The sequence below is a fragment of the Zophobas morio genome, unplaced genomic scaffold (genome assembly GCF_036711695.1).
Source record: "Zophobas morio isolate AGI-343-1 ecotype UQ-CSIRO unplaced genomic scaffold, CSIRO_AGI_Zmor_V1 ptg000014l, whole genome shotgun sequence".
Classification (NCBI taxonomy): Eukaryota; Metazoa; Arthropoda; class Insecta; order Coleoptera; family Tenebrionidae; genus Zophobas; species Zophobas morio.
In genome coordinates, this window is record NW_026972119.1 from 12,004,598 (window position 1) to 12,031,835 (window position 27,238).

The 27,238-nt window shown below is 33.5% G+C and overlaps 1 protein-coding gene across 1 annotated transcript in view; it reads left to right on the plus strand.

Moving 5' to 3' along the window:
* Positions 1–11,972, plus strand: part of LOC135129280 (serum response factor homolog) — a 122,996-nt gene extending 111,024 nt beyond the window's left edge. Inside the window, exon 3 of the mRNA XM_064056439.1 lies at positions 10,017–11,972. Within this exon, the coding sequence (XP_063912509.1) occupies positions 10,017–10,424 (408 nt within the window). The 3' untranslated portion in view covers positions 10,425–11,972. The remainder of the gene's footprint in view (positions 1–10,016) is intronic.
* The last annotated feature ends 15,266 nt before the right edge of the window (positions 11,973–27,238 follow it).

A 27,238-nucleotide genomic window follows, 5' to 3' on the forward strand; every position in this document is an offset into this window, starting at 1 on the left:
ATACCTTAAAAAAACTTCCTCTCTTACAAAAGTGCTTCTGGGTAAACCTGTGATCATATCCACAGATGTAAAAACCAAGACTCGTTGGTAAAAATGCTTTTAATTTCTGGACACATGTTAATCTACGGAATATTAAAATTTTTGGGGGAAAAATGGGATGAGCCGTCTTGATTTGATCGCTAAAAAAATAGCTGGAATCCGGCCCCGGCTTTTTGTTTTTACCTACATATTATTCCTAGATTATCACTGTGGTAATGGAGGATCGTATTATGTATCTAAAGAATAAGTCAGATTAAACAATACAAAAATATTGTAGTAATAAACAGAATCAAGATAGATTCATAAACCACAAGTTCAGAAATATATCATTTCATAACAATTAAGTAGATAACCTTAACTACGCAATGTAATGAGCTGACGTCATCAAATTGTTGGTAAGAATGATTAGACAAATTTTGGTTATTGTTTTACCATCTACACGACAATTCTATAGCATTTGCCATTTCTATTGAAACACCACTTATTGATCGTAAATTTGGCAACGTTGTATTCAGACAATTTTCTCACAAAAAGCCGTTCTCAATCAACTGAAAGCTGTCACCAACTGCTAAATTTTAACCAAAATCTACAGATGGTTTTAGTAGAAATGACAAAGACAGTAAAATACATACAAATTTGACAACAATCGGTGTTCAGTAGTTTCGGAGATTATTTTTTTAATAAAAATTGGCACAGACGACAAACACCAGACGGAAATGCGGGGCCACTTTTTTCATACTCTAGGGTTTCATGAAACGTCGAGAAACTATGAAAATAACCAGTCGCCCGATAGCCCCTATTGTAATATTTCCTTTGTTTACGGTCGGGAAGTAAAACTTAAGAAGAATTTTTTTACACAAAGGCAGATTTTTATTTAGCCGTAGATTGTACAATTTGAAAAATGTTCGAAATTTTGGTAACAAAATTCTTTGTTTCATTAACTATGCGAAACGCTTTTATTTTGCACACTTGAAAGATTTAAATGTGCTTCATTCAGTTTAAATCACTTATGTACTCATATTGTCCTTTTTTTGGACTAATTTGTTCACAAGAATTTTACCGATCTTAAAAATATTAAATGAAATGTTTTTTTCCTATTTAGAAGAATAATTCACAAAAATGGTTCTCTCTCGCCCACATAATGCCTCAAAGCCAAAAAAAAAAAAAAAATCAAAAGGTTTCAAAAATTTCGAAAACTCATCAAACAAATATTCTGCCTATTTTTTCTTCTAGTGTGCGTGAGTAGAAATTAACGATAAAAATTTGTGCCATCCTCGATAACATGTTGAATTCCAATTGAAAATCTATGTATTTTCAATTTTTAATCACCTTTTTTATTTCCCGAGGCCTGTTTGACGAGTGACTATTTTCATATTTTCGCTGTTTTATACCTCCTAGCGCGTGAAAAAATAAGTCTCCTATTTCCATCTGTCTGCCAGCTGTTTGTGATTTTATTCGTCAAAAATTTTCCGAAACTACTGGCCTGAGTGTGGTCAAGTTTTACTTTTATTTTAAGAATATATGTAGATGATAAAACGCTGATCAAGATTGTTTGGTAGTTTTCGCCAAACACGTGATAATATGAATTCAGAAGTTTGTAAGTTTTATTAGAAATGTACAGAAATATATTTCTGTATGAGTTTTACTAACCCACCCCGATTTTTTAACCCTGCATGTAGATTTTAGCAAAAAATTCGAAACTGCAACAAAAATTTTTATAATTTGACTTGGAATCTATAATAACAGTGAAATTATGTGCATGTGTTCATGTTATCAATGGTATACTTAATCGTTAATCACAATTTTCATTTTTTCTCGACGTTTCATGATCAAGAATAGGAATAAATAAGTCTCTCGTTTCCGTCTATCTGTCTATCTGTTTGTTTGTCAGCCTGCCGTCCGTCGGCCCAAATTTTTATCAGATAATTTTGATAAATTTTATATGCATGTAAGGATATCGTGTATATGGTAAAATGTTAATCAAAATTGGTCTGATCATCCCCACCAACATTGTAATGATGTGACTTTAAAATTTCACCATTTAAATTTCATAAAATAACATACTCTTATACTTGTAGTTCATGAATCCACCTCAATTTTGTTTATTAAGTCTTAAATCTGATTAATAGACTTGTAGGGAGATATTTCGCTTTGCCATGGACAATCCCGAGTTCGATTCCCGGTGACGTTTCCATTTTTTTATTGATCAAATCAAGAATGATGTACCTAATTTTAGACAAAAATGTGAACTTTTCTTGTGTTTATGTTGGCTTAACGGAAGTAATTGTGTGACAGATGTCAGTCGTGGCAGGCGATAAATTTAGGTTATGTTTTGGAAAAATTTTGAATTAAAACTGTCAACAAACTGTCAATCTTGACAGCTGAGAACTGGAAATTATAGGAAACATGATGATACCAATTTCAACTAAAAATCCAGGATTGCCAACCCACTCAGTCATTTCTGATCACGCGGCATTCTGTAGTTTTTTGACATTTTCATTCTTAAAACTTACATACACCTATATATCAGTCTAGTGGATATACAGGCAGATCAAAAGATTACGGACAAGCTCGATGATACATTGTTAAGAAGGCTCTGAAGAAGTCGAAAAAAATGGTTGAAAAATCCCTGAACCAAATTTTGAAAATATTAAACTTCAAAGTTAAAGAAATTTAAAATTTCTAGAAAAATTGTCCAAAATAACATATTTAATAACTAATTATTGAACTGTCTATTTGACATGTAGTTCACTAAAACAAATCAGAATTAGGTACGCAGTTTTTTTTTCATTTTTTGAAATTCCTGAAATCCTTGTAGTCCTTAGAGTTTTTGGTATCCTTGAAAGCTTTAAAAGCTTTGAAAAGGTTAGAATATTTGGAGGCTATTTGTTCAGAGAATATGTCATTTGCCGAAATAAGTCTTATCTTAGTAAGTTCTAGCCCCACCCACCCACCCTTTATTTTATTGGAAGGTATGTGATTTGCCAAAATCAGTCTTAACTTAGCAAGTACTAGCCCCACCCACCCACCCTCTATTTTCTTGGAAGGTATGTGATTTGCCAAAATCAGTCTTATCTTAGCAATTGAAGTTTAATATTTCCAAAATTTTGGTGCAGGGATTTTTATCCATTTTTTTCGAGTTCTTCAGAGCCTTCTTAACAACGTATGATATTAATGCTTAAGAATATGCAATTTGGTTTTATAAATCAGACTTTTCCGAAGTGTTTTCTTTTTAGAGTTGATCTTGGGTACTAATCAATATCCTTTGAAAGTAACTATTCGAAGAATTTCCTTATTGAAAGTAATTGCAAAATGGTTAGATAAAATGAAAAGGCACGAAACTTGTCCAAAGATTTTTCAAAATTATTTGAATTTTTCCAGTTTTTTAGATATTTGTATTTTTGTTTTGTTTTGGGCTGATTTGACACCTACTTTTTGTTTTCATAATTTTGATTTGAACACAATCTCTCTAAATTAAAAGAAGTGATCAGATGCAAATTTTCATCAATTAAACGTGGTATACCAACAAAAAAAACATACGACTTTAAAACTTGTCCAAGCAATTCAAGGTACTTTTGCTTCTGCAACCGTTGAAGAAAATTACTGTCTACTATGATTACTAATCTCTTTTTGTTTCTAGTTGTTTTTACGACGTTTCATGACCCCTGGAGTGTGTAAAAATAGGTTTCCCGTTTCCGTCTGTCTGTCTATCGTCTGTCATGTGTGTTTTTTATTAAACAGATAATCTCCGAAACCACCTCATCAATTGTTGTGAAATTTTAAACCTTGGTCGTGAGTTTTTCCTCTGAACATACAGATTTTCGCATAAAAAAAATCAAAATGATATAACATTTTATAGTAATATAAGAAGGTCGTTGACCAACCGCTCGTTAGCTCAGTTGGTTAGTGCGCGTGCTAATAATGTAAAAATCATAGCCTACTTTTTTTCTTACACTATCACTTATATTATTATCTATTTTTTTTTTTTCGGTAAAACGGGATTTGTTTGATTTTTATGCTTCGGGGACCAAGGAATTTTTTAATCAAACTACTACACAGCTGACATTTTGACTTCTTATTATTGTTCTATTGCATTTTTTAGTAGTTATTCAGCGACTAAAACCAAATTATAAATAACATTCACTTCATTTCAAATGGAACCTTACTGAATTTTCAACTCAAATCTTGCACTGAAGTCCATATGCTTTTATACCTACTGAATCTCGAACGAAATTTTTCCGAAATATTACCTTCAATTCCCCAATATTCTATAGTTTCACTAACCTCTTTCATTTTTTTTTTTTTTTTAAATTCGTCTAGATTTTTTTCTTCAGTTCTATCGATACTAAAGATTTTAGTGTTAATGACATCATTCTTACCTTGTGGGTGTTAAAAAAAAATCATTAATTTTTGTTAAATGCCACGGTAACCACAGATGTTTTATAGATTAGCTTTCTAGTCAGAAGAGATAGTGGAAAAACAATCAATAATGCATTTCAGAGAGAATTATTTTTGAGCAGCTTCAAACTTTCCTTAATTCATAAACAGCCATTCAACCTTTATCAAATTTGACTGTCAAATATTGAAAAGTCAGTGACACGTAGACAAAGTGGGATGAAGATGACGCGACCATCGCAAGTACAATGACAATACAAGTATGCAATTGACGTAGACCTCATTCCATTTAGAGTTTGTGGTAAACGTGCTAATTAACATCAATAATCACTACCATTTTTGTTATTAAAAAGACATGGTGGCTAGTCGGCATGCTGAAAAAAGTGTAGAAACCTGTCTTCACAATAAATTCGCGCAGAAAAATATCGCAGCGGTTGGCCAATCAGTCGATTCGTCTTGCATTGAATCCTGAATAATTAATTAATAAGATCAGCTAACAGCATGACAACGACGGGAGTAAATAGCAATTAATTCGCGTAATTAGTAGTCGCGGCTGGCCGACGAGTTTAGATTTACGCGTGTGCCGTCGTTGAATTCAATACCAAATTTGACAAAGACGGGTTTTACGATTCCAATGGAAAATCGCAGACAGCGTGGCTTTGCTTGCCTATTATAGTGTTATTGCACGGCTCGCAACTCGCTTAAGCCAAATGGGGAGAGATACAGAAAAACCGCATTATATCATGGAAATTTCGCTACGAAACTCTTCTTGCGTTAGGCCTTTCTTCTCCAGAAGCGATGATATAAAACAAGAGATTTACCACATTCCCGGGGTTCAGACGGCGGTTACCTCGCAGTAGTCTACACGTTTCTGCAAGATATATTACTACGCGAAATATAATTCAAAATGGCGGCCATGTCATATTAAAACTTATCACAAAAGATCGATTTTTTAAATCTACCACCAAAATGGAACTTATATACCTACTTTCTCCCCCAGAAAGCTAATTGCGCGACGGTTAAATCTTGCAACGAGCTTGTGTAATTTTGGACAATATGTTTCAAATAGAGTCCCTCAGGGGTCTAACTTGGGGCCGCTTTTTTTCTTGTAATTTGTGAACGACTTAGCACTTCGGTCTCTTGTCAATCATTTCTTCCTATAAAATAAGGGTTTCATTTTACGTACCTGTGGTCAAGAAAAAATGTGCGAATAGTAAATGGTTGGTGTAAAACAAAGAAGATGAAACTGTTTGTCAAATTATTTAATAAACTCATAGACAAAAGAAACAAAAATGTAACAACAGATCATATATTCCTAACCCCAAATGGTCTAAATATAATTTCAAAATGGACCCAAAATTCTGCAAGGCTCATTGGACGTGATATCAAAGCGGTAACTCGCTTGTCTAAAGCTAAAGTGTTTGACCAGGAACTTATAATAAGACTCTTCTTCAATTGGCTCTTATCTCCAACTTAATTCTACATATCACGAAAATTTGATATCAAATTTAAGATATGAAGGATCCTCTAGTTCATCAATAACTCACAATAACATTTTAACAATTCCTTCCAGTTCCTATTCAAGTCCTAAAATAATTTATAGTAATTTTGTTTTCAGTTGTTGTTCTTTGTAATTGTCAAAAACGTTGTTTTTGTGTCTGCTTAAAAAAAGTGTTTTTAATTTTGTATTTTTCACATGGAATATTATTGTTATTGTGGACAAACATCTAAGATAGTTTTGAAAATTTTAATTATCTTCTCTGGGGGCCATTTTGATTAATATTTTGTAACGGTGTGCAATATATTTTTTTAAAGAAAAAAATACTTTCAAATGTGTGATCCGCCTTGTGATAATTAATCGTTTAATAAAAAAAATGAAACTTTGACACACGGTATATAATATAAACGTCATGAACACGCTGTATAACAATCGACTATGATATATGCATAAAGTTACAAGTGTATCTTCATTTCAGGAATGGCAGGTAGTACAGTAATTATCACATCAAGTAACATGACGTGCAAATTATAGTAATTTGGAAATGAAGCAGTTTTAAATTCTCTAGAGGTAATCTACAACTATAATGAACAAAGATTAAGAACGTGAGCTCTACAAAAAAGTTCTGTGTTTGTATGAGAAATTAAGTGCAAATGTTCAGAACTAATTTTTTTGTAGATAATTGTAACACGATCCATTTGACGAATTGCCAATTTCATGTAATTTTTATGTTTCATGGCGTCTAGAATTCGTAAAAGTAGGTCTCCCGCTTCTACTTATTTGTTCATGGTTTGTTGACGATTTTATTATTATGCAAATAATTTCCGAAAGAAACTCTTAGATTGACTGTTACGAAAGTTTAGATGGTAAAACGTTCATCAAATTTTGTTTAATCATCCTCATCGAAAATTTGTTGACGATGTTTCCAAAATTTGGTAAAATGAGGTAACTCGTCTTTATAGTGCGCAAAAAATATACTTCTGTTTTTAACCCTATGCATGTAATTTTTTGGAAAAATATTCAAAATTGTATAGTTTTGGAAATTTCATTCTATCCTATAAAATTTGATTGACAATAACCAGACAGTAGTACAATGAGAAGGTATACTTATGGCTCACACCAGGTCACCCGAATTTGTAGGAGAACATTAAGCAGGACACGGATTCTTCTACTTTTAACATTTGGTGATTACCGGTACGCGACAACTTTAAGTAATAAATATCCCTTGCTATTGTACTACTGTCCGTCTCGCTTTTGCCAATAAAATTTTATAGGGTAGAATGAAATTTCCAAAACTATACAAGTAACTAAAACCCATAAAACTGGTGCCTCCTCCGAAAATCTTAATGAAAGTTTCAAAATTTTTGTTTCATCACATTTAGGGTGAGATGCTCCTTTATTTCGGTTTAACAATGTATCCAATTTTTATATTAACTACCATATAGGGGTTGTTATAAAAATTAAATATGAAACATTAAACTTATTATTTATCTAAGAAAAGGAACGTGTTTGGTTGCGCTTCCTATTCGGGGGAAGTTCTTTCTGAGTTCCCCTAATGAAAATCAAAAACATATAATTTGAATTATTTGAACAGAGTTTAAACCATATTATGAAACTATAACATTAAAAAATTTTTGAGCATTGGTTTTCAAAGATATGTAGCCATGACGTCACAGATTTTCCAGCAATGGATAACAACATATTTTTCTATAACATTTATGAAATACTGACATTATGTACCCCTTTACAGTTACTGAAACATTACATTTTTTCCTTGAGTCGTTAAATATTGTTCCCACGAAGATTTACATAGTTTAATCTTCTTAATTCTTTTGCTTTCTAGCATCTGGTGATTACCGGCACGCTACAACTTTAAGTTGTAAATATCCCTGGCTACCGTTCTTCCCGTAATACTTAAATTAAACATACTCTCTACTTTTTCGTCTTTTTAAACTAAACTGGTGGTAAAGTACCGAATCATCTGTCTGTATGTCTGTCTTTCTGTCTGTCCGTCTATGTCGATTTTTATTAGACAAAACTATTGGATCGATTGTTGTCAAATTTTGTGTGTATATTAGGAATATCAAGTATATGGTAAAACGCTAACCAAAATTTGGCTAATAATCCCCACCAACAATTTGATGACATCATTTTAAAGAATTCTATTTTAAAATGACTTGAATGTTATACAAGAATATACTCCAATATTTGTGTAGGAATCCGCTTTGAGTTATTCCCCTAAACGTGAAAATTTTCGCTAAAACATTAACCGAGTCCTTAGTTTTGTACTTGGCCTTTTATTTTTTCTCTCTTGCGCTGCGGCAGTATTATCTATGTTGATGACGTCATCACAAATCTTTAATTCATCAATTAAGAACCAGCGGATTGTCTCGAAAATTTGAAAATAACTACGCACGTCTTTATTTAATAATGATAAAATAAGAATTGTAAAATATAATATTCAGAACATTTTGTTCGATTGTGACTTAACTAATAATTTTAGTCATCTGTTTCGAGGAGACAAAGCCATTCAAATTATTCATAAACACTTGAAGTTAAGCATGCTATTATTGCTGAAAGAACACTTTTTCGCGTTGGCTATCTGTTGATGAATCTCGCTGAATTTAATCAGGCTATAGAATTAGAATAATAACTTGCTGTTGGCTATTGCTTTTTTCAAAAAATCGGTTTGTATAGCTTCTGCGACTTTCAAAATCTTCCACTTCCATAAAAATAAATAGTTGCAAACGATCTTCAAAAACCATGCCCCGTATATGCTCTTGGATGTCTGTCACTTTCCAAGATTAATTTTTCCTGCAAGATGATTAACACATTTTCCCTTGCATTATGCACAAAAAACACGCCGATTTTTGTAACTAATGCACGAATAACTATATAGTTTCGGTAAAATTTCACATACTCTCTGTTGCCAACGAATTTTCCTCATACGTCATTTTTCATTTCAGTAATTTTCACCATCAGTATCGTTGCTGAATATGATACGGTACGGTACTAGCTTAATTTTGAAAATGTTGTTAAATTTGTCGCTTGCTTCTGGGTGTCCGCAATAATATAGAACAAAGCTTATAATGTTCACACTCATCAGGCTGGCAATAAAATTTCAATTGTGAGTTATTGTTTCGTTCCAATTTTATTGACTGCGGGCGGCTAAATTGTTTCAAGTTTTTTTATGTTGTGTCACCTAACAAAAGTGTTCTTTTCGCAAAGTTTTACTGTAACCTTAAAAAATGCATTAATGGCATTGGAATGTTGTCTGCATACGCCTCACTTTTAAATGGGTTTAAAAGTTATTTGGGAAAAAGAAAGCAACAGATCAAGGGTGACTATTGTTTATTAAAAAATATTCGATATGTACGTTATTCATGGTTCCATATTTAAACCGAAATTATTTTCAGTTTATATTAACGATCTTGAGAGTAATTTTTCTGACGTTAGTTTTGGAAAATCTGTCACTGTATTTATTTCACCAGTTTATTGCAATTTAAAAATAAGATAAACAAGAATACTGAAGGAGAAATGTTGAAAACGGTCCGTTTTTTACTGGAAGTGCATTCCCACGTTTAAGAAAGTTAGGTTATGATTGACATTTTTGACAAGCTAACTTAATGTATGATCTTTTGTAATCACCTTGTATAAACTTTTGACAATACGTATGCCATTCTGAATTCTATAAAACTGAATGTGCTGCAACGTAAAACTGGGACTCCTACTTTATCTTGCGTTGAAATTTATATAATCAATTTTATTCATTGTATTCTCCCATAAATAGCTTGCTTGTCGCTTGCAACTTATTTGCAGGGGAAATTGGCTACTAATACGTGATTGAAAAAATGTTTTAATTACTTTAAAGTATAATTGGAAGATTTAACTTACAATCATTAATAAATTCCTTATGTTTATAATTCCTTTCGCACAATTCCTTGCAATAAATTTAACATACTAGTAACAACGTCGTCGGATTGACCGCAAATTTAAGAATTCTCTGTTGCTCGTAGACAACGTATACTCATCGTCAAAGATCACAGTTCCCAGCCAAAATTAACTCTCCTCTTTTTTGTTCCAGGACGAAAATATGTCTGGCGGCGAATCCAGCGACAGCAGTGACGCCGACGCGCACGAAGAAGAAAACGACATCGTCTACGTTCCTCCGTCAACCAAATCCGCCACACCCCCGCCGGCCACCACGTCCCAGTCCAGCACCGCCTCCTCCACCGCCTCGACGACGACCTCCACGTCCACCGCGCCCGCCACCACCGCGTCCTCCAAGTCGTCGCCGTCGCAGCCCATCCTCTCGCCCCTGCTCTACCAGACCCCCCAGGGCATGATGTACGCCACGCCGTCCAACGGCGGCGTCATCTTCAGCCTGGCCCAGGCCGACCCCACCTCCGCCCACCCGCAGTTCATCACGATACCGCTGTCCATGGTGGCGGCCAACGGCCAGGGGGAGCTTGACCTGTCGAAGCGGAAGTGACCGGCGAATAAGATTATTGGCACGTTGCGGGCTTCCGTCGACTTTGTTTCGTATGTGCGCTTCTGTTCTGCCTGTTTCCTTTTCCGGTTGCCGGAGCGGACGGTGCCCTTCGGGGACGTGATGTGCCCGTTTCCGTATTCAAAAATCACGGAGGTAGGACACGCGATACTTTGTCGTATTTACTTGCCGAGCTGATGGCTGGAGGTGTTGCAGAAAGGGGCGATGAGAGGAGTCCTGCGGCACGACCTTCGCTTCAAAGCAATAGTCACTATGTAGTCTGTAGGGGGAGGATCGGGCGGGTCCGAGTACCACTTCGACGTAACAGAATCGAAGGGATTATTGTAGTATTGCGATTTTTCGGGCATGTTATGTTGCTGTGGTATTATGTAACGTCTAATGTTTCTTGTTGTACATGGTTTGATATGACTATGCAAAAGTTAAACGGAAAAAAGGTTGCAACGGTCGTGGTCAATGTAGGTAGCAAGAGGTTGGTTTACAGGTTCGATTAATCTTATCGTTACTCACTTTGAGCGAAAGTACTACTGAAGGACGAGGTGTCACATTTTCGAAAATACTGTAGACGCCAATTTCGCTAATAATCTTGTGGTATTAAAAAAAATATGGATTAAAACCAACTAGCTTCATTAAAAAGCATTGCAGTTTTTTTTAAATTAATAAAAATGAACATTAACATAAATACTGATGTTTCAAATATCGACATCTGTGTCTAAAACAGGAAACTGTTGTCGTCGTTGTCAAAATAACCGGATTTGGTGATGTTTGATGATTTGTGATTAAAACTGACAACGCTGCTTCTAAATTTGACTAGATATGGTAGAAAATCTATTATTGAATCACGATTCTTCTGAAAATTTGACAGTTTTACAAAACCGCTACTAAAATTTCGATTTATAGCTTATAGAGAATGAAATACAAATGTTAAACAGTGAAAACTGCAGCTTTTTAGTATTTGCACTTTTCGATTTCGATTCAGAATGCGATAACGTATGACGTCATAGCAATATTCAACAGCTTCGGGATGTGTTTTTTCAGCACTGCGTTATTTCCGTGTAGATCTTTTTGTCGTTATATATATTTAGACGTAATCTAAAGAACACGATAATGAGCGGAATTACTATCTAAAGCGAACGGAAAATATGTAAAAATAATTCTTTGCATCCATTGGATAGAACGGAAAAAAGGTAGATTTTCTAAAATTCTCGCTGTGGATTTTGCCGGGAATTTTGAGTCTGAGTCTCACACCTCGAATAGGCGGGATATCGCAATGACGTCACCCGCAGATTTATTTCTCTGTTGTTATTACATATGTTTGTTTCTTCTTTTAGAAAAGGTATCAGTATGCGTTATTTTTTCACGTCGATTCCAATCCTTAATTATTTTTTTTGACCTTTCATTTAATTATATGTAACTTCTTCAAAATGACATGAATTATTTTTGAAAATATGGAAAATCAAGTAATTTTATACGAATTTATTTCTTCTCACAAAGTGACAGTAGGTATTTGGAACATGGTACATTTTTTATTTGATACCTAGTTTAGAAGTAATTTTTTGTATTAGAAGTTTCAAATTTTAAGATTTTTGTATAACTAGTTCCTACGTGTTGTTAGCATAAACTTTTGTTTTTTTTTCTTTTCTATTTTTCTACTTTTGTGTCTAATAGACTTCCAAACAGTTATTAATGTCAGGTATTCATTTTGAGAATACAAGCTCTTCTACAGTGAATTTACTAATCTAAGAACACAATACTCTATGATCGAAAAAATATGAATTACAGTTGATTGTCACTTCGCCTTTTCAGTTGATAACTGTACTATAAATTTCACTTTTATAGTTCAGTGTATTTTGAAGTCGTAGCTAACTTTGATTGACAGTTGTATAATTTTTCTCTGTTAAGATACTTATATGTATTATTCGTTAAAAAAAATAATAATAATTCTTCAATTGTCTGCTTAAAACAACTCACCGTAGGTGACTGACTTGATAATACCATATGATCCGAAAAAACCCTCTAGTAGGCTATGAAATTAATTTTTAAAATAATGTTGTTGACATTACAGCTATTTGCAACATTATTTGACACTTATTTAACCGGACCTGTCAAATTGAACAAGGAACGCGTTGATATTGTCAACATCATTACTTTAAAAATAAATTTCATGGCTTACTAGATGACTTTCGATCATACGGTAGATGTAAGCATTTATGCAAATTTATTGATTTTGAAACCATGAAAACAAACAAGTTCATACTACACAAAAAACTGTATGTTGTGCGAATATAATATAAACAACTAACTTTGAACCAAAGAAAACTTTAAGGCCGAATTTTCAGAATTACCATCACTATCAAATGTAAAATCTATTCATCCGGAATTTCCTACACATCCTTCTAAATAAAATGTACACATTTTTCAAAAACACAAAGGATTACATAAATTTTGAGACATTTCCTAATGGTTTTTCAATTGTCCTATAGTTAGTACAGTTGATATAAAGTAAAAAAAAATCAATCAAATTTATTAAAGAATATTTGTTGAAATTGCAATAAAAATAGAAAAATTTTTGAGATGACGTCATAAACACTTTCCTAGTGATATTATCCAAATGTATTCATTTTCAAACACATAGAAATGAATATTTTCATAGTTTTTTCTAAAACCGTACAGTTGGGGTCAGGAAATATTGGACGTCAATGTCATTCCACTGTAACAAAGTGTAAAAACACCTTAATTTTTTACTTTTGTCATTTTTGACATTACGGGAATGTTGACATTTAAAACTCAAAGGTCAAAGTGACATGAGGCATAGACTACACCAAAATTCTCAAAATGACAGAAAAATGACGTCGAAGAATTTCTGGCCGCAACTGTATATAAATGTGCGTTTATAAATTGACCCATTTTTTCTAATGGAGTTATGTGCAAGCATCAATACGTAAAAAGTAGTAAATTTAGAAGCATTAAATGCAACTTAACTGGCAAATTTTCCGAAAGTACGAAATATTCACCATGAGTATATGAAGAATTCGATTAAGATAAATACAGTTACCAAGTATGACCTGCGTTGTATTTTAAATACAATGTTTCCGCATAAGTGTGACAAATTTGATAATTGGCTGTAATTACGCATATTTACCAAGCACTCTCGCCACAAGCCAAACTTTCGTTCATATATTGTACTTCTGTCATCTCTTTCTAATTATTACGACGTAAAAACAGATTTTTCCTAGTGTGAACTGCTAAATTCAATTCGACGTCCACTATATCCAAAAGCTCTACGAAACGTGGATATAATTAATTATCAATAATTATAAATAATTGCCTGTAATTAATTATACATATTTTTCACTTTTCATATGTTTGTGTTATGATTTACAGACATGAATATTAATTATGTTAACTCTAAAATAAAAATTAATCGTCAACGTCATTTATAAAAACCATTTTTTTCGTTTTCCTGGATTAATATCAGATGATCATTTAAATCAGACGTGGAACAAGGTCATGACGAAATGTCAACGATTCGGCAATTGTCATTTACCACATTTTAGGTTAATGATTACTGTCAATTAAACGTTACAATCATGATCATCAAATCACACCATTTTAGTGTTACAGATTTGACAGCTACGATTTACGTGTTGTGAAAATTTTGACTTTTCATGGTGATAATTTTTTATTTAAAATTCAGAGTTGATTTACATTCAATTTCTCATTAACTCTTAACATTATGTTCTTAAGTCTGTTTGCACCTTTTTTTCGTTTAATTTTTTCACAGCATTCACCATTGTATTTGTTACAAACGGTGCTAAAAGATAAATATAGCGCTTAATTTCACACAAACAAAAATGCATGAAGAAATTGTATTTAACTTCAGTAAAAATTTTCAGTACGAACGAAAAGTCTAGACAAGTAAATTACATCATGGAAGGTTGTCTAGAAAAATACTAAACATAGGTAACCACATATTTATAATAGCCGTGTAATTGATAAGAGCGGATAGTGTCGAAAATGATCAGAGAATGACAAATAGATGTCGTTGTAATCGTCAATTCTCGACCCAGCTGAATTGATTCGTGGACGCCCGCGATCTCACATTTGCTTGAAATCGCACCAAATTACTCGAGAACATATTTGACTACAGAACGACTATTTGACGTTCGCTTTTTATTCGCTGTTGTGTAAATCGGCCAAAGATCTATGTTTGAATAACAAATTCGTTGTCGTATTTGTTAATACGAAAGTACCTAATTTAGCGTAACTGACCTCCATGATAACCATTTTTCGAACAATTTGTTTGTCGATGTTGTGCTACCTAATTTGATGTTATTGTTACTTACGAATAAAACCGACAATAAATACTTGCCAAATTATAGAGTGGAGTAGTACTTATTAATTTATTATTGTGAATTATCTGTGAAATACAATATTTAGTTTTTACTCAATTAGACTGACTTTTGTTGGAATGAGCGCCAAACTGGTGACCATTTCGGCAGTTTTATCTCTCTGCTTGTGTTATATGCTAGTCAATATTGCTAGTGCATAAATTATTAGTGTTTTGTATGTAGATTGGTACCTATACATATTATACTAATTTTGTTAGTATTGTCGCAAAAACGTTTCGGTCGTCGATTTCCATGGCATTTCTAGCTGCTTCCTTAAATTACTTACCGAACATTCCAAAACCAGGGGCAATGTTTTCTTTTGCAGGATTTCTTTTAATGGCCGCCGTCGGTAACAACGCAGAAACGTTTTTGACGAATTGTTGAAAATTTTTTTATTTATTAACTTATTGGATAAAACACTTTCATAATTAAACGTGCCTTTAGATAATATACTTGTAACATATCTTTTTTGATATTTATCGTATTTACATAATAAAATTTATGCAAATCATAGCTCAAACCATTACGCCTTTTATTCTTGTATCCTTGTAAGCCTTAAACTGCCACTCATGTAAATAGAACTTTATACATATTACGTTTTAAAAATAGAAATAAAGTGTTCTTTCTTTTGTAAAGCGAAGATAACGCTCTGTATTTATATTTCGTGCCATATATAACTGCAAAAATAAAATTTGTTATTATGTTCTGTTTTTCTGCGTTCCTTTGCTCTCTCTCACTCACACTCGTACAATTTTCCTTACCGCTTCGGCGATGCGTTTATTTTTACTTGCGACTGAAATAGTCAAACGTCTGCTCTACTAGTCTTAGATGTGTTTGGAATTAGATGTGCTTGCTCCGTTAAGAACATTTCCTTTCGGTTTATATTTTACACTAGCGTTATTTTTAGGAATCCGGCCTTTGCTGCGAAAATAAATTCTAGCTTGGACGTAATACACCAACATCATTTTTGTGCAATATATCACGTAACACTTCTTTATTCCATTTCATGCTTCCGGCGTCTGGGCTTGATTTTTAAACGAAAAAGTAGGTGGATGTTCGAAAAAGAAGATTTTCTCTACAACGAAAGCGGATTTTTATTTTTAACTTTATTTAGCATGGAAGTACAAAAATATCCAAATGGTATCCGGCGCCACTACTTACAGTTTCAGTTGGTGCCGTAGCCAAAAAATTAATGACCAAAAATAGCATTTATTTTAAGTGTCGCTTGAAAGTTTTTGGTTTTAGATCAAACACTCAATATCTAAACCCAAAAGAATTTTCAGCACAACTGAACCATTTACCATGGAATTTGAGATGTATTTTAAAACTGTCATCGCCAATAAAGTTTTGATGACCTCACATCAAAAGCTTGCTAAGTAAATCGTTTCTAAATTATGTAAAATAGTACAAGTGTACATGTTGTATTTTTTTTTTTTATAAAATTTCGAATCAAACAATTCTGAGAAAAAACGTGGACCTACATCGTGTGGGCTTCTGAAAGCGAGAAAAACACTGTCCAAACTCGACGCCATATTTTTATTTCCTTTGATGGTTAGTCGCACCAAAATATTTATGACTTAAAAATAGTCATTCGCTTGTGAATACATATTTTAAAACACTCGATGTAGACAAAAGCCGCTATTTTTCCGTCGGGTATCAAATCACCAACTTGTTACAATGACAAAAGTCACTTTCAAAAACTAGAATTATTATTCTGGGGATAAATTCATATTTATTTAAGACAACAAAGCGCATGATGCAACGAATCTTTTTTTAAATCTGGCTGACGCATTTAAATCGTACTTATTTCCTTCTTCAACATCTAAAATTAATTCTTTGTGTACCCGAAGTTTTCAGCATAAAAGCAGGCAACTTTCAGTCACGTTTTCCGTCTGTGATTGCTGGTTGCTGTCGTAAAACTGTTTTGAATAATTTTTGTTTTATGATTCTGTAATTACGGAGAATTTTTTGCCACTATCTAATTTATGAAAGCATAATTTTCAAAATTAGTATGTTAATAACGCAAGAGATATATAATCAAATATGCAAAAAGTGGGCAACATAATCCTGATGTGTATTTACCATGGGAAAGTAAATTAGTTTCTAACACCCTTAGTTCTTTTAGTTCGACATGGAGGTTGCGTATATCCAGAATTACTGATTTTGTCAAAATAGTAAGTACAATAGGGAGAAAATGTCAAAAATAATATATGTAGTAGTTGTCGTATACGCAGAATGTTATTTTTGTCCACTACAATTTTGCCACGTGATTATAAGAAGTTGAATCAGATAATAGTAGGGTTAGTGGAGACTTTAATAAAGTGACCCGTGCAGATCAACCTTTGAAATTTTAAAAGTACACCCCTGCCATGGGATTCAACCTACTACAGGTACAATATCTTTTTAACTTTACAAGAACATTACAATTTTAGTGGATACAAAAAGAACGTTTTAAGAAGAAGAATGGATAAAAAAAACAAAACGATAAATTAAGAAGAAAAATATTTTCTAAGACGACAAGAAAATTATGAAAACACAAACATCCTGACAAAATGAGAACAAAATTTTCAGACCCACATTTAATAAGTCTGAAATAACTTATTCACCCAACTGCAAAAACCTCTCCACCATTCAGAAATCAAATATTACAAATCGATACAAATATATATTTGAACATCATAAATTTCAACACACAAAGGAAAAGAGAAATCTTAATTAAAGTATCTAGATGGTAATATTGAAATTATTACGATGGTGTGGTGGCAAATTCAAATTATTGACGCAGGAGAAAACAAAAAACGTGCTACAGAGGCCATTGGGACGAGAGCGAAATTTAAGTTTCTTGTTATAGTCTATTTACTCTATTGTCACGTCACATCTCTAAGCCCAGAAAAACCTGCCACATATTATACGGTATACTCTGTCTTCGCAAAACAGCCAGCTATTTTCAATATAGATTCAAATTTAACACCTGTTACGCCAAAATCGTCAGCTTTAACTAGAAACCATGTATTCCGCTTTCGCCAAGCGATACTGTGCTTTTGTTTGAATAAAAAAATGAAATCCAAAGAAGGAAGCAAAATTTAACAACACCTGACTCTACCAAGAGTTTCAAACAGCAAAGAATTTACATGGTTTTAAATTATGCATTAATTCAAGTTAATGACTAAATCAAAACTAGTTTAGAAAAATTACATTGTGCACATATGAAATAAACACAACAGGCGCATATAAATACGATCAGAAGCAAAATAAGGTGGTCTCGGTACTTCGGGAATAAATTAATGATATTAATTAAACGGATTGTGACGGCACAATAACACGTCGGTAAGCGGAGAAAGATAAGTGGCCTCGTGGTCTAGTGGTTAGGATGCTTGCCCCGGAGAGCGAGAAGCGTGGGGTTCGAATTCCATCGAGTCACAACATTATTCTCCGCTTACCTTCACGGATAATGACTTTAAAACTGGATAAATGTTTAAGATTAACTGTGAATAAATTATCCAGAATTTTGGATATCGTTATGTTACGTTACGAGAACACTCACAATATTGTAAAATTGCATTGGAATCATGAAGAGTTAAAAAGTCTAAAGTGAACTGTGACTTTACAAACAGTAAAGTAAAAATTATACGTGTTGACAGAGTCGTCAAAATTTCAGATTTCGGGTTATAAAATCAATAATAATAAGCTGATCTAACACTAATTATACTCGTTGAGGCGAACCTTGGCGTCGAATGTTATTTATTTTTGTTTAAACAATTGCCCTTTGGTACAATTACAAATTAACACCATCAAAACAGGAACTCCGTCCAATTGTACCTACATTCTGCATTCCAAACTCCTAACAACAACTTATAGACTAGCATTCGCCAATTTCCTAAAAGCACTAAAACATAAGTAATTGCCTAAGTTTTTTTTCCCGAAATTTAATTTTTAAATCGGGACACCACAAAAGAGTGCACAAATTGAAATTTGAAAAAGAACAAACAAGAGTTTTCATGTACGAAAAATGAAAACAGTTTTTTCTGAACAGGGAATAAGTTTGTCATGATTTTTAAATTAAAATTACCCCATTAACATCAAACACATAAATTATGTAAACTGCAAATTTTTTAATGTATAGAAATGTTGCAGTTCATGGACTTAGTTTATAAGGTGTAGGTAAATTTTTAGAAGTATTTTTACGATTCTCGGTAATTTAAAATCGACGTGGGTAAACTCTTGGCTGGACTCTGTCTTGACTGAACTGGCTGAATCATCCTCGTTCCTGCAGGTGGCCTCTATTTAAATTCATACTTCCCTTCTAGAAGTTCCGCAGTCGAATTCTTTCTGGATTGCCCATCGCGACTTTCGCTTAGGCTTTTCTTTTGTGAACACCGCTCGGCCGCCGTCACTGGCGATGAGTCATTATCGCCGTACATACTAGAACCTATAGGCGTCGTACCAGGGCGGCGTATGGGTTTCTTTCGTAACCGTATCAATTCTTTCCTACTTTATCCAGAAGGTATAGTGTGGTACCAACGGAAATAGTGGTTACGGTCGCAAACTCATGGTTGGAAATCCTGGCTATTGCAACAAGCCGAAAGCGTCACGTCATCCCAACCGCTCCCCAGACTTCTATTCAAGATCCGCAGCTTTCGTGCAGAGGGCGCGATAAATTCCGCCAGCTCGGCTAGGAACCGCGCCCTCCACTTCTGCCACGTGTTTCTGCGTTAGTTACTCCAATTCCCTGTTAAATGTTCACTTTATATAACTCTGATACTAAACTACAACCGTGTAAAAGTGTTAAAGTTTCAAAAATAGCAATAAATAACATTTAAATTCGTCAAACACTCTCGTGAAATTTTAAACAGCAAAGAATTCCTATCTGAGATTAAGACTGGACATCAGACAATTTATATGATGGAAACATTAATTAATAAAATATTTACCTGGTAAATATAACTAGCAAAGATTTATAAAAACACAAAAAGATCCGGTGTAAAGTAAAACTTACGCAGACAAAAAAATTTACGTGAGGTTAGGAACTACAGAGCATGAAAATTTTACGTTCAATTTAAATTAAACAGCAAAAAAAAAATACTGAGGCTAACGTGAGATAGAGAAAAATTACATGAAGTGAAAAATTTGCAAAGCTCACAACATTACACGAGTTTAATATTTGCCACACGTTATCAACGACTCAAACAAAGAATTTACATGATATTAAATTATGCCACACTTTATCAACGATTCAAACCAAAAATTTACATGATGTTAAGTTATGCCACACTTTATCAACGGTTCAAACAAAGAATTTACATGAAGTTAAATTATGCCATGATCCAAGTGGCTGGTTACTTAAAGTCTCCAGCTTATCCCAAACAAACACATGATAAATAAACACAAAATACATCCCGCGTCGCGAAAAATGCTTCTCGGTGGTGTAATTTCCCTCGTCACGAGAAATATGTCTCGATGATGTAATGATTACATGATGATAACTGCCTAAGGGGACAAATTTTTAATCCCCCCGTACCTCAGTCCACGATATTATGATTTCTACCGCACTTTCACGGTCCTTTTTCCAGAGAGGAACAACGTTAGGTTAATTTAACTGCCGTAAATGAGCTACTAGCAATCTTGTGTAAGGAATTAAGAAGTGTTATAATGTAACACTTAACTATAAGCGTCCAGAAAACTTATTTATAACTTGATAAACAAAGGAAGAGTCCTGACGCTTTATCTGAACAATCTCATGACTGTTAAATTGTGTTATAACCAGTAACGATTAAAATCCTAACATGAACTGTGAATTTACTTACAAGAAAACAAATTTACACCACGTGTTAGCGTCGGTCGAAAATTCGCCTATTTCCGAATACAAAAACAGCAATAATTAGTTATGCTTTTTGGGGAAACTGTGGGGTCGTCATCGATTCGATTAATTTTCATTAAAACAAAGACCCCCCCCCTTTTTTTCTATCTACCAAACCAACTAAACTTAATCTAGCTTCTTTGCCGCGTGCTTTCACTCATCAAAACAAAAACAACAGTGACGCCTCTACAAAACAAGCGAACCTTTTAGCAACCCTCTCACTAGATGCTACCCAGAAATTCCCTAGAAAAGCTATCAACCACCAGAAAAGAACTAAACTTGCACATGATTGCCTATGTTTAACGCTTTTCTTAATTAAAATTTTTATCAAAGTCAGATTATTCTAATGCGATTTTTTTTCAGCGCGAAATTTTAATTCAAATTTGGTCACCGCAATGCTAACCAAAATTCTCACTTTCATTTAAAAAAAAAATGTAGATTTTCCTTGATAAACATAATTTCTGAAAATTCTAAAATTTGGTAATCCAAGCATCTGTCTTTTTGTGGGAAAGCCGTACATAAACCTAGAGTTTAGTTAATCGGTTTGGTCGTTTCCGAGACTGCTCGACAAACCGTCTGCAGACTAAAAGGGGAATCCTGCGTTTTTCAATTCCACAGTCTGTGCAATCCCAAGCAAACTTTAACTGGTGTAGCGACAGCGGCGCGAAGGGCGTCTCCTCAGAAAGGTCCTTTTGTCCTATCCATAACCACACCATGAGCTATGAATTTTAAACACTCATATTACTGAAGTTTACTTCAATCCCAGCGTATGCAGCTAAGTAGACGGCCTGATTCATGAGGGTTGAAAATCCAGTATTGCAGATAAACATTCACGTGAAAACAGCAAGAGAAGAAAAGCTCAGCCTCCGTGCGTTTACTTCGATTAGAATTAAAATCTCCCGAATTTTGACGATAGCAAAAATGAATAGGTATTTTTTGAGTACATTACCAGAAACAAGGAAAATTTAATTATGCCGCACGTCATTAAGAATTTTAAACAACAAAGAATTTACATGATGTTAAAGTAGGCATTAATTCATGCTATTGATCAAATCAAAATTGTTACATCATTAATTCAATAACTTAACACGTAAAACAAAACTCATATGAAGTAAACACAACAGATTCAAATTAAATAAATTAAAATAATATTTCTAGAAGCTGTGAGAAAATACACTTCACGTTTCGAGTCCATGATGATATTAATTTAACTGGTGATAATTTTCAAGGTCCTTTCTCTCAAAATCAATCAACATTGAAGATTTGATTAAATGCCACAAATGAACTACTTTTAAATTTACAAAGTGTTGATAATAATTTAATAACTTAAGTGTAAACATCCATCAACTGAATAAGTAATTTTGATGAACTGTAAATATACAAACAATAAAAATAAAAATTACGCGTGCTTATGAAATCAAAGTTTTAGACATTTCAGTTTAAAAAATCATTAATAAACTGATATTTCACTAGTTACACTCGTTGAAAAGTCGAATGCAATTTTTAACACGTGTTTACACTCGCAAGAAGTGACTAAGAGGCCTTTGAAAATCTATCTGGACAACATTACAATCCCGCTAAACCTACGAGGTCCAGAGTGACATTCCTCTACACATGGTTGCCTACGTTATTGTCTGATTTTTTATTTTTCAGTTATTATTAGGAAACTACTGTTTTTTTTTTCTCTCTCAGCACGAAATTTAAATTTCAAAGTCAGGACAGCACTATAATACTACTAGAAAAATGTCCCTATACTGTTAAATTTCAGTTTCTGTAAGAACATCATTGAGAAAGCGAAGAAAATTGTTTGATTAGTGAATTAATTGACTCGAAAATCGAAAATAACTACAGAACTGACATAGTATCAGTTTCAATATCAGGACAAAAGTATAATAATTATTTTGAGTAAAAATTTGCTCCTCTAGAAAACTTTATTAGTTCCAGAGGCATTTCAGTGAAAAATTTTATACCTATCGGTGAGTAATTTCGACACTGCAGGGGGGGCATCTAAAAATGACGTCATCGATTATTTTAAAGGATAGACAGAATTTTTGTTTACACTATTATTTTCACATCAGTCTTACCTCAAAGCGGAAATTTTAAAGTAAACGGTTCGTAGGTAGAGACGTCAACATTTTCCAATTTTCTAACTTTCCAGACAGTCAGTGCATGATCTAATTTGGTAAGCACCTATTTATAGATGTGTTTTCGATAGAATTAAGGTTATTCACGTTAAAAAAATAGTGCTTCTAAAAACCGATTTCTCGCTGTTTACGTATCAACGGGTAATCACCGGGGAGTGTTTAAGAGCGGAAGTACGCATTATCGCACATCGCATTCGTGTTAATAATAATTGTGTCACGGTGTTGATTGCTTAGAAATATTCAGTCTTCTTGCGTAGCGATGATTAGTGGAACCGTGCCGATGGTTCAACGAGACCGTGAATGAATGCTAAATACCCTTAAAGAAGTGTTAATATTCTGCACTCGATACCATTTAAGAAATGATTCATTGCTTATTGTTATTAAATGTTATGCGGTGCATTTAATATAACAAATAAAATTTTATTTTACTTTGTCACACGCTCTTGGACGTGTTGGTATTAAGGACACGTATTTAATTAAAAAATATTTGTCATTTTGTATAATGTATTTACAGCAATTATTATATCCTTTATAAGTATTGCTAAGCCGTGAAAAATGCTACCGGTGACATTTAATTATTGTCTATTTTTCTAACCATAAACTACAGGTCATTCCTGCTTCTTTCGCAAAGTCGAACTCTAATTAAACGAGATCGAAACCGGTGGATTTATTGGCTACATATAAATGAAGACCTTTTTTCAGAAGTCTTTGCAATTACGGCAGCTTTTTGTTTAATGAGCTCATTGGAAATCACTATCTTAATAAACGGGCCGAAATATTCGCTACCAACTTTGGTACCACCACCTTTAATTCCAAATATGCCCTCGTCATTGCCAAAATCCGATTCTTCCTTAACGATCGAGACCGCATTTTTCGTGCGCGCACGGCCCGATGGGTTAATACCAATGGTATGTTTTCGCAAAACACGGAAATCTGCCGTTTTTATCCCGACCAATGTCGCACAGGTGTTGCCCTATTGTTTATGAGAGTTTCATTGAGCGAATTTCTAAATAGGCACAATAATAGTTCCTATTAAAGACAATAAACACAAGGTAAAGAAGTCTGAAAGTAATTCTGAAGAGTTTTTCTTCGCATACCAGGCCTAGATAATCAGTGGAAGAGCGCAATTCTAGACTTTTGTAACATGGAGGTGTCTTGTTTCACCTCGATCCATTTTGTCCTGTTCTCTCCATATCGCACAGCGGGTGATGAATAACAATCGGTTTTATCCTTTTGAGACGGTAATATGTACCTACATATTATGCTAGTGATATTTACGCATTTACAACTTTCTGGGGAATTTGTACTCACATTCTGAAGATGATGATCGTTCGTCAGGTGTATTTGTGAAATGTAACAGGTGTAAAATTTTGTTGCACGGAAAATTGCTGACAAGAAACATTCATACACGCAATGGTATTCATATAGTTAACAAAAATTTTTAGGATTTTGAAAATTGGACCACCGAATTTGTAAGTTTTGTACTTGCCACAAATGGTCTAGTTTTTAAAATACATATCTACAAAGCATTTAATGTTCCAGAAGTGTCATAATTGATACAGTTCTTTCAAAGTAAACAGTTTTGTTCGAAATTGCTACACAGTTACAAATAAAATTTTGAAAATCTCGAAATTTTTTACATAGTAGTGGAAATGTGAGTTTACAGACATGGTTTGATATTAAACTTAGAATGGCACTCTTCTCATCAAGAGTTTAGCTACTAAAATCAACAAGCATCCTTTTCCTATTTTGACGTATTTTGAAAATGTGAAGAGTCAAATTATTGAACGAGTTTTTACAGTTAAACAATTTTTTTTCGGGCAATGTTTTCTGGTATTAGGTCGTGCGTGATATGCAAGAAATAGAACAACGATGAAAGAATTACCAAACAAATAAGAATCTAGACGAAAAAATTACAACGATACTCTGGGGACACAGATTCTCATTATCCTCGATTCCGGATACTGCCTTAGCGAAATATTTCTTGTCCATAAATAGCCATTTTCCTTGACATTTGGTGTAGGGTTTACAACATTCACGCTACACTGTTTTTCGAACAGATCTGATCGACAAAAAAGTTGTCCAGTAGACCATGAAATGTATACTTATTTAAAATAATGGTGTTGGTATTACAACCATTTGACTGTCAAACTGGACAAGGAACACGTTGGTATTATAACATAATTTCTTTAACGTTAAATTTCAAAGGTTCCTAGACGCATTTTTTCTCGCTCGTATGGTACTGGCAGTATATATATATTTTAAATTTAATGAGTAATTAAACGGAGTAAAATAATGATTTTTGGTTCTCGAGCGTAAGCTAAAGAAGTAATCGTAATATGGTCGAGCGACTGGCCACTTTCATGTTTTCTCGATGTTTCATGATTCCTAGAGTACGAAAAAAAAAGGTCTCCTTTTAGAGCTGTGTGTCTATTTTTGTTAGGCAGATAATTTCCGAAACTACTGGACCGATTGTTCTCAAATTTTATGTGCATTTTAAGGACATCGTGTAGAAGGTAAAACACTAACCAAAATTTGTCTATACAAAATCTTTTGTGCAATATTTACCATATGTTCTTAGAATAGTAGAGTCGATGGAAAACAATGGGTCTTGTGCTCTGTGGGTTCGAATCCCATCATTACCTATTTTTTTTTTCACTGTGACTTGTATTATCTTTTTTTTGCTTATAGAAATTATCATAAAATAAATAAAATTTTGCAAAATCAAATTTTATAATTTTTCGAAAAACTGGATTTTTCGATTGTATTTAATTATATTATATATATTACAAACGTATTCTTACTGAAATGTTGATCGGAACATTTTCCAATAGTCACATCCTTGCACTTTATCAATAGATTCATGGTTTAGGAGCAATTGTATCACCGTTCATCCGATTTCCTCGTACTCCGCGCCAGATCAAATATAAACAAGTTAACAGAGTGTGGTTTCGTAAGATAATGTCTTCGAATCAAAAGCAGTGGCGGAGCATTTTTTGTACAGGAAAGTGCTTCTACCTCCTCTGGCTATTATTATCTTGAAAACAGTAAAATTGTGAGAACAGCACAATTTAAAAAAAGTTGCACACTTTCATAGTAATACAATACTTCGTCGAAAAAATTCAGATCAGTTTTTCTTTTTAAATACAATAGTATATCTAACTTTGTTATTTAACACAAAACGAACACAAGACGATTAGAATTTATGCTTCAAATCAATATGTTAAATTTTCTAGGCTAACTTTGATAACTTACAAAGAAACCAAGCGATAAAATGAAAAAGGCGACGAATACACAAATTTTAAAAAATTGGTCAAAGCTTACTTCGACAGAACTTTCCTCGCTCTTGAAGTACAGTCCAACAAATTTCGCTTCTCTGAAAGATTATAAAAAATGTTGTTTTCTGATAACCTTTATACTTATATTAAAAAGAAGTGGTATAAATGACACCTCTAACCACCTGCGCCGCGGATGTGCAAATTCCAAAGAGATGCCTAACGTAACTTCGATTGTTTATATGTATACATCGAAAGAATGTCACGTAAAAATTTGTTTAATTTGAATGAGTTGTTTCCTCAAAACAGAGGACTAAAATTATTAATTAAGCCACAATGGAACAAAATCTTTTGAATATGATTATTATTATTCTTATTTGATCATAATTAAATAAAGAGGTGGCTGTTCTCATATTTTCTAGAAATGGTTCTTAATTTGATCAAAAACAAATCCAGCTTTAAAAAAAACATACAATTTAACTTTGCGATTTTCTTTTTGTGATAACCGCTGTAAAAGTAAAAACCAGCGCCATAAATAACACCCCCGCAGCCTTTTCGCCCTACGGACAATGTAGAATATAGGTATTTAAAGCAAATAACTAACGTGATAAATTGTTCTTCAGCACTAGGTAATCGCAATCTGAAATGTTTATTTATGTTTATACATCGAAAGAATGTCACGTAGAAATTAGTTTGATTTGAATGAGTTTATTTTCACATTTTCGAAAAATGGGGTGACTCGCTCTTAATTTGACCAATAAAAAATTTGTAATGATGTCATCAACATGGATAATACTAGTCACAGCACAAAAGAAACTTAGTCGCAGCGTATTACCAATGCAAGGAAAAAAAATTTCGGCATCGAACCCACTACCGCTTCGTAGCACAGGTCTCCTTGTTCCCGACGTAGCCATTGTGCCACGGGGAGTTCTGTTCAGTGTTGGTAATATAACGTTATTATACCTTGCAAAAGTTTTTGCGAAAATTTGAAAATTTAGCGAAAAAACAGAAAGTGGATTCGTACACTACGCGTAGAAGTATATTTTTATATAACATTCAAACACTAAAATACAATTCATTAAAATGATGTCACCAAATTGTTGGTGGGGATGATTATCCACATTTTGGGTAG